Raw genomic sequence first — 9,000 nt, 5'->3', positions numbered from 1 at the left:
CTTTCCCAAGGTATCTTCTGCTTTGGAAAATAAAGAAAACTAAAAATTCCGAATGGCAGTTAGTCTCCATACCACTAATATTTAACTGTGTTTAACAGCTCCCAGTTTGTATAAAATAACACCTGGCAGCTAAAAGGACTGTTTCAAAGTCCTATCAAAGATAAGTAAAAGGAAAGATTTCTGAAAATGCAGTTTCCTTTATTAGTAGGCAACATGGAGTCTTGGAAAGATCCAGGAAGGCCTTGTGACGAAGTATTGCCTCAATCACTTATTAGCTTGGTGATCTTGGAAAAGTTTCTTAACTTCTGAGAGTTAAGTAACATGTATTCCACATATTTGATGTGAGACTGAGAGATAACGAACATGACAGTTCCTTTTCTTTTTATCCAGGGATAATCCATTTCAGTCCAGCTCATTTGCTCAAGGTAAGCTTACAAGTTCTATTGCTATATTACCTAATATTGCAGTTTCTTAATTCTATAGTCAGAGACAGTCCTGTTAACCTAAGCTACTAGTATATGATTTTATGTTACAAATGAAACCAGTGAGCTTCTGTTTGTCGCCTACACTCTAAGGTGGTGGTGGTGGTAGGAGAGGAAGTTCCCTCAAAATGGATATCACAGGAAGTCGGTGCAATTCATCTGAATTCAAATGTCTACTGAGCATTTTCTCAGCTCAGTCCAAGAAGGTATTGGTAACCACATTGCAGAGCGTCTAAGAAATAAAGGGTGAATTCGAGGTATAGAAAACGGATGAAATAAAGCTGAAAGCATTTCAAATAAGTTTTTCAGAAATCAGTAGGAATTCCCCCCCCCAAAAAACTGCCGTTTTTCCCTTATGATCTAGTTAAATCATCAAACTTACTCAAAATTGTTTGCTGCGTACAAAAAAAAAATTAAATCTGACAATTTTCCCACATACACAATATTTTGAAGTAAACTACAGTAAGTTTTAACAAACTTGTTAGAACTATGTATTTCTAAATTTTTGGCACAGCTGTCGTGCAATACTATATTAATTTTACAGTTGAAGTTGAAGCTTGGTAACTTTGTCAGTGCTACTTGAAGAAACAATAGACAGAAGTCAGCTGTCATCTTATTTAACCGGGCTTGCATCGGTTGTTGACGTCAGCTTCTGCAGCTGAAATCTGTGTGATGACTGCGGCAGCACATAACAAGGTATTTACCAGGTACCTATCTATTTTATTCTAGAGAGAGGCTCTCGAATCTCAAAATCTAAGAGGAACAATTGCTTTCTGCTGCTCGACGCCAAAGGACAGCATCAGGGCGAGTACTGACAGTTTAAGAAGAACAAGGCCTACATCCTGGAGGCCAGGGCTGTGTAGCAAAGGCTTCGAGAACTAGAGAGAAGGGGAGAAAACAGATTAAGGGGAGTCAGGTTCGCAAGCTTACCTTTCAGGGCCAGCAAGTGCTCCTGTTTGGGGGGATTCACTTCCATTTTGATCGGCACTTTTGACACAATGCCTACGGGGGCCGAAGACGGTCAATCCGATCCGGAAGAAAACAGAAACAAGCGTTTGAGAAGACAGGGTGTGAAACACCCTCCCAACAGTTACTTCCTTCCAGTGGTGTCAAATTCTCTTCTTACCACGTCCCTTAAGGACCCAACAGCTTTTCTTTTGCCAAGGTCATTTTTTGCCTCTTAGAAAGCTATACATAAAATATGACTTCAAGAAACCATTCGCTGGGAACAATACACGACCTCGGAAATACCTACATTGCCGAGTAAAAGATACCGATGTGGCACACTGGAATTTGTAGTTTATGCAAAACCGCATTGCGTGCAGGGAGATGTAGTTCCCCACTCTCTCCGTCCCTTTTGCAGTTGGGCAGAAAAACTCGTTGTTGGAGGAGTTTCAACTCCAAACTTATGTTTTATCCCTTCTTTTTTCTTAACTTTATTCCTTCCATCAGTCGGAGACTAATAAAAATAACAAAGCACCCATGCGCAAGACCGTGTAACCAGCTACTGACAGGCGGGAGGAGGAGCGAGCATGCAGGCGAAGCACGCCCGCCCCGCGTCGCACTGCGCCAGCGCTCAGCGGCGAGCGCCGAGGCCTGTGGGTAGGTGGCTCTACCCCGCCCCTCAGTGGAAGTCCCTGAGGACCGCTTCAGCGGCGCTGCTCCTCCTGGGATGGCGGCCCTGGTTGTAAACAAGCCTGGAATGGGACTAGACAGTGGCCGTCAGGGCAGCCGGGGGTCGGCCGTGGTGAAGGTGAGGGACCTTGTGTGTTCTGTTCTCCACCATTGGCCTCCCTTCGGTTTATCCCGGAGATCTGGCTGCAGCGCCGCGGCCCTGGCTTCTTTCGGCGGGATGCGCGGCCTCTGGGCTCCACTCGGCTTTAGTATCGTCGCCCTCCCCATATGCGACTTTTGTCCCCGCAGGCCTGAAGTGGCCTGGTCTGCTCATGCCAGTCCTCTGCTTGGCATCACCTTTGGGGACGTTTTGAAAAGGAGCTTATAGGTCCGTGGGAGTGACCTGGCTGTTCTTTTCCCAGGTCTGCTTTTAAGCTCAACAGGCATTACTTAGCTTTTTAGAATTTTATTATTATTTTTTATTAAATAGAGTCATTATTATTGCCAGGTTCTATGATTGCTATTTTAACTTGTTAATATCTACTTATAAGGTAGATGTTAATTCCCGTTTTACAGGTGTGGAAACTGAGGTTTAGGTTAACACGATGTGTGGCAGGGCCAGGGTTGACTGGCTGTAATGTTTGCTTTTCACTGTTGTATTACTCTTATAATTAGTCATCTATTATTGGTTGATCTGCCCCATTCTTTCTTGGTGGTACAGTCTGTCAACACTCGAGAAGTGTCCAACAGCAGCATAACTGGGCATTGATGCTAGGGTATATGAATTGCCCGTTGCTTGAAGTTTGAAATTCAACCCTGTGTCAACTCTCCAAGATGCCGTTACTAAAAAATCAACTGGAATACGTGTAATTCATTTTTCCCTTCCATTATATATGTGGAAAAATCTGGAAGGGAAGACTGATCACAGTGGTTTGTAGAATAACCTTAAGGATTATTTGTGATCAGAGAAGTTGATAATTCTCATTCCTGGCTGCATATTAGAATCACTAAGGACTTTTAAAGAAACTACCGATGCACTCTTCCCAGTTCTGATTAAGTCGACATCAGTATATTTTTTACATTCCGAGAAGTGATTTTAATGTGCAACCAGGGTTGATAACAACTGTACCAGATAATATCTGAAGTTCTTTTAAGATCTTGAATAATAGCCACTTATGATTTTTTTACCTAATATTGGTTTTATATAACAAATGATACATTTTAGCTCACAACTATGTTATCAGTCAGTATTGGTTGTTGCTTCATCTGAACTTTATACATTAATGAAGTTATTCTGAAGATACACAGCGTATCCGAGATGCAGAGGAGCCATCTTATTATTAGGTATGTTCTGTAGTTGAGATTTTATTTATTGAGTTGTATTTTTTCTAAGTAGAGAATACTTGAAAATTACTTTGTGAATTGAATTAAGTTGTCATTGGAATGGATATTATTTCTATACTTCTTTTGTCACTATGTTTGCCTTAAAATCTCAAAAATATACCAAAGCCTGATGTAACACCAGTTTGTTATAGCACAGTTTGTCATATCAGAGGCTCACTTTGTTCATTTCCATCTTTACTTGTGAAATGTGCCTGAGCTGTGCAGTAGGACAGTCCTTTTTGGCAAGAGCCTCATGACATAATTTATAAGAAGTATGGTGGCATAAATTTTTTAAAAATATTGTCATTTTCATAGATGAAAGCAAGAAGTATTAATTGGAAGGTAAAGTTTGAGGTATATTGATGCTAATATAAGGTAAACTGGCCTCAGTGAACAAGTTGATAATGACATGGCTTTTATTATTAGGGAAACAAAAATAAAAATCGGATATGAAATTATTTGCATTCAGGAAAGAATCAGGAAAGTTTCTTTTGAATAGTGAGCCTTCTTAGTACTTTTAAAATATGGTCTGGTTTATTAAATTTCATTTACATGTAATGAAGTTGTCTTTGGCAGATTTGTAAAGTTTTTAAAATTAAGAGCTTTTTTCCTCTCTAGGCTTTAATTTCTTACACAGTTAGCCAAAATTCCTATTCATAAATATTGAAGAAAGAATTTCTTAACTCTTATTTACCAAGATGATGAGAAATAGTCTAGTAACTTTATTTTTGGACCTGTGTTTGGTTTACTAATCAGTGGAATTTTACTAGTTCTTTTTGGAAAATCCTATGATAGCAACATAGGTAAGTTCTTTTATCTTACCTAATGACAGGATCGGAGATATAACATATGAATGAACTAAATAAAATTTTAATTCGGTCCTTTGGAGTTTATTGTCATAAACAAGTAAAATTTATTATGGTGTCACATTAGTGAGAACATTTGTAAAAATGTTGCATTTTTATTATCATTCTGTAGTGAATCTATTTAATAAAATTTGATATCTAAATGAAACTTTTTTCCTGCCTTTTAAAAAAATATAGAATAAATTGAAGTGTGTGTGAATAATATGTATAATTTATATGTAGCTGTTCCCAGCTATTTCCTTTCTTCATAGGGAGCCACCATTCCAATGTAATCAGTTTCCTGTGTATCCTGCCAGAAAGATAAGATGCCTATATAATGATATATACATAAATATATTCTCTTTTTTCTCCACTTTTGTACAAAAGTTCATATATTCTATATATCCATTTTCACTTTGCTTTATTCATGTGAAATCATTGTGTGTGTGTACATAAAAAACTTCCTAACTTCTTCACTAGACTACATAGTTTTGCAGTATATGAATGTACCATGCTTTATTTTCTAGTCATGTGTTGATAGATTTAATTGCATTTCAAAGTGTTTTGAATGAGATTGAATATCTTTTCATATATTTAAAGAACTGTTTTCATTTTCTTTTTTGTGAACTATGTGTTAACATTTCAACTTTTTTTGAGCCATACTGGGATGCAAGCCAATAACGAATTATCTGTTTAGTTACAATGAGAGATATTTGCATTTCAGGCACTAAGTCCAAAATAATTGCAGAGTTAGGGTTACAGTTTTAATGGATTAAGTCTGATTTCTATTCTGGGATTTTTGTTTTTTTGTTTTGTTTTTACTGTGTACTGTATATTTTTTGTAGATGGCTGAACTGTTTTAAAATTTTTATTTTGTCAGACTTTATATAAGTACATAAGAGTTGGTGTTTGGAATACCCTGTTCCTGAGAGCTTTTGGGTCTAACAGGGAAAAACAGATTGGAAAGTCAATAAAGTCTTTTGTATTAAAGTATTTTGTACTAAAAAAATTAAAGTATTTTGGGTGTTAAGAGAGACACTTATTCATGGTACAAGGGGACCCATGGAATACTGTGGTCATTTCAGTTGGACTGAGCCATCTGTAGACCTGAGAGATATGATGTTTAGGAATTTGTTGGTTTGTTAATGTAAAAAAGGATCCACTAGAAAAATGTCTATTTAGCTTCTCCTCAGCATTAGCATAAAGATAGAGACAAAAACAGTTTGTCATGTTCCGGGAACTACAGACTGTTTGATAAAGTTTGAGAATAGAGTCTGAAAGGGGGTGACAAGCAATAGGACAGAGACCAGATTTTGGCATGTCATGGATGACAGGCATAGGAGTTTGTGGTACCATTAAACAGTTCAGTATGGGTATTTTTAAAAATTAATTAAAATTGTGAAACACTTCAGATGTATTAAGAAATAAAAGTACCAAAAATCCTTCATTGATAAAAATACACTTTGTTGACTAATAAAATATAAACTCATGGGCCTGGAAATCAGAGTATGCTGATTCTTGTTGCCTTTCTTTTGACCGACTACATGGCCTTGGGCAAATCATGTACTTGTAATTGGAACTAGACAGACAAAATAGTTTTTAACCTAGGGGTATATTTATTAATTGAGAATGAGGAATTGAAATTTAAGTCAAAGATAATTGCTTTCTTCTCTTTTACAATTGTATAATGTAAAAGAATACTAGAAGGTACTTCAGAATTACTTATAATCTTAACAAGTTTTTGTTTTATTCATGTGAAATCATGAAAGCAGAAACTTTTTACAAAGATAAATTGTCATCCTAGCCCATATTTCAAATTGCTTTGTCTAAATTAATGATGATTTTTTTAATGTTAGGTAATCGTGGAAAAATTGTTTAAGAATCCATCTTTGGTAGAATTGTTACAGATTCAGATATAGTGCATCAAGCCATAATTTTCAAGAGATAAAGATGATGTTAATTTACAACATTACTTAGTCTCTGATACTTAACATTTCAGGATTTCACGGTGATTTAATTTTGGTAGTATCTGTCAAAAGAAAGGATAAAAGGTGATTTAAAGTTTTAGAACCTAGACAGTTTTTTTCATGGAAGAATAAAGTCATTTAACAAGATTGATTTAATATATTACATCTTTTTTTTAATCTTAAATAAATATGCTTTTAAAAATCATTTAAAGAGTACATGTTCCCTTTCTAACTATTAGGTGCTAGAGTGTGGAGTTTGTGAAGATGTCTTTTCTTTGCAAGGAGACAAAGTCCCTCGCCTTCTTCTCTGTGGTCACACAGTTTGTCATGACTGTCTCACCCGCCTGCCTCTTCATGGAAGAGCAATACGTTGCCCTTTTGATCGACAAGTAACAGACCTAGGTAAGAAGATGTAATACAAATGTCATAGAAAACAATTTGTTTCTACTCGATTTTTAAAATTATATAATTCCAAGGAGGAATTATATTAAACACCGGTAGGCTTGTAGTTTCTATTAACACCAATAGGCTTCTAATTATAAACTAGTTCACTCTTAGGTAGTAATTTTATTTCATCTTCTGGAATGTTTATATTAATACTTATATATGAAGAGCTTTAAGACACCTGAGAAAAACATGCTAACCTTACTCAGAGAAATAAGAAAATTCATTTGCCTGAAGCCATTAATCCAATAAAACAATGTTTCCTTAATAAATGAATAGGCCAGAAATGAAATACTGATCAGTAATTTGCGTGTCAGCATGTATTTATTTACTAATATCAGACACAAGTGTTTGTAGCTCGCGATAACTACTTGTTTTCTGTTAAAATAAGTTAAAAGGTTTTGTAGATTTTTTTCAGTTTCCTGCGTACTTTTAAAATTTATATATTTCAAAATGAGTTATTACTGTGGGATATCAGATTTGGAAATAATAACATTTATTAACACTTGAACAGTTATTTTACAGACATAAGTTTTATAAGTTTACTCTTTTTGATAACAGAATATTCTCCAAAATAAGTTGTTTAACGTTGTCATTTTCTTTTTCTAGGTCAGTAGCACTATTTGTTTTAAGGCTATTTTAATATATTTATACTATATTTCAGGTAGAACATGTTCAAAATAATTTATCCTTAAAAAAAAAAGAAAGCAGGAGTATCCAGATTTTTAGACTGGCAAGCTTTAAAATGCTATGAAATGTGAAATGTTTTCTTGTAGGGGAAGAGTAGATTTCTTAAGGTTTTGGTAGTATTTGACTTAAATAAATGCATAGTATGCCTATTTGCCAGAAAACTAATATAAGACAGTGTTAGCATTATTATAGATGATGATAACTTATTATTAGCCAAGAAATAATAGAGATGGGAGGGGGAGATGTCTGTATTTTGACATTCTTTTATTTGGCCTTTTATTCTGTAAGATATATATATAAATATCATGCCATCTTAATGGAAGACTATAGAAATATACATTTTAGAAATAGTAAATTTTTGCATATAGAGGATGGGCCTTTCTACCTTTTTGAAGGTACATAACTACCAAAGTATGGGTTGTTACCACCCTTATTGTTTAACTAAACTTAGGAATTTATGATGGAATGGTTAGTCATATCCTGGATTGTAATTAATCATGATTGCTATCATATCAATAATAGAAAAAAACAAACCAATAACTCTGCCTTGGATATAGACTGTAATTACTATACCTTTGTAGATTAGATTTTTACTGTGATTCTAGCTTATGGAATATGTGTTAGTGACCCTTGGTATAGTTCGATGTCATTTAAAAAATCTTTTTAATTGTATTACAGAAATAATTTATATACATTGCAGAAAATTTGAAAATTTATAAAAGTATAAAGAAGAAAACAAACTACTATTAATGTGAATCAGAATTCTTCTCTAGTCCAAGAACAATATTGGTTGTTATTTGTGGTAGTTATAAGAATGGTTCAGCTATATTTCTGGTTCTTCTTTTCTCTCCGCATGGTAACATTGTACTTTCCTGTCCTCTCAAAGTTAGCTATGGCTATGTTATTTCCTTTTAACCAGTGAAATATGAATAGAAGTGAAATGTTAACTTCTAGAAAGAAGGTGTTAAGGGATTTATTGTAGGGGAAGAGCAGGTTTCTTAAGGTTTTGGTAGTCTTCGATTTAAATAAATACATAGTATGGTTTGCAGTAAATTCTTTTCCCTGCTACAGTGAGGTGGCCCAGGTGGTTGGAGGCTCAGGGGCCTGTATCCCTAATCATGGCCAGTAGAGAACACAACCTTTCTGGTCTTCCCCAACCCTAGAGGTGTTGCATAAGCAAAAAGTGAATCTTTGTTGTTTTAAGCCATTGAGATTTTAGAGTTATTTTGACAGTTATAGAAGTGTTAGAAATATACTGGGCAGTAGATAGATACTGCTAGGAGTTTATGTGTATCTGTTCATTATATAATGACAATATTTGGAAAATTGTCAAGATCATATTTTTAAATAAAGGACTTCCTTAGTTTACTTCTTAACCTTTAAATAAATAGAGTAGATACAACTCAGATTGTAAAACGTTTGTGAAAAATTAAAACAGTTAACAAGAAAGCCTTGTGAGGCAGCAAGTTTTGGTGGAAAAATGCTGATTAGCTGCAAAACGTACTTGGGAAAGGACACCACAGAAGTCAGAGAAGAGGCTAAAGATTTTTAGCCTGATTTGAAATGTTTTTGGAG

The 9,000-nt window shown here is 35.1% G+C and overlaps 2 protein-coding genes across 6 annotated transcripts in view; one reads left to right on the top strand and one right to left on the bottom strand.

The window, feature by feature from the left end:
• Positions 1 to 1,964, bottom strand: part of TRAPPC13 (trafficking protein particle complex 13) — a 32,336-nt gene extending 30,372 nt beyond the window's left edge. For 2 of the 5 annotated variants that reach the window (XM_015590416.2, XM_006913087.3), the window contains exons 1-2: positions 1,738 to 1,964; positions 1,413 to 1,484 (exon numbers count right to left, since the gene is read on the bottom strand). In XM_015590416.2, coding sequence (XP_015445902.1) covers positions 1,413 to 1,484; positions 1,738 to 1,798 — 133 coding nt within the window. In that variant the 5' untranslated portion in view covers positions 1,799 to 1,964. Of the gene's footprint in view, positions 1 to 1,412; positions 1,485 to 1,608 lie in introns of all 5 variants that reach the window. The other 3 variants (XM_015590415.2, XM_006913085.3, XM_006913084.3) reach the window with 2 other exon arrangements.
• A 109-nt stretch (positions 1,965 to 2,073) lies between these two features.
• Positions 2,074 to 9,000, top strand: part of TRIM23 (tripartite motif containing 23) — a 36,382-nt gene continuing 29,455 nt past the window's right edge. The window contains exons 1-2 of the mRNA XM_006913080.3: positions 2,074 to 2,235; positions 6,531 to 6,693. Coding sequence (XP_006913142.1) covers positions 2,155 to 2,235; positions 6,531 to 6,693 — 244 coding nt within the window. The 5' untranslated portion in view covers positions 2,074 to 2,154. The remainder of the gene's footprint in view (positions 2,236 to 6,530; positions 6,694 to 9,000) is intronic.

The sequence above is a fragment of the Pteropus alecto genome, unplaced genomic scaffold (genome assembly GCF_000325575.1).
Source record: "Pteropus alecto unplaced genomic scaffold, ASM32557v1 scaffold20, whole genome shotgun sequence".
Classification (NCBI taxonomy): Eukaryota; Metazoa; Chordata; class Mammalia; order Chiroptera; family Pteropodidae; genus Pteropus; species Pteropus alecto.
The sequence above is the reverse complement of the archived record's forward strand: the minus strand, read 5'-3'. Positions and strand labels throughout refer to the sequence as shown.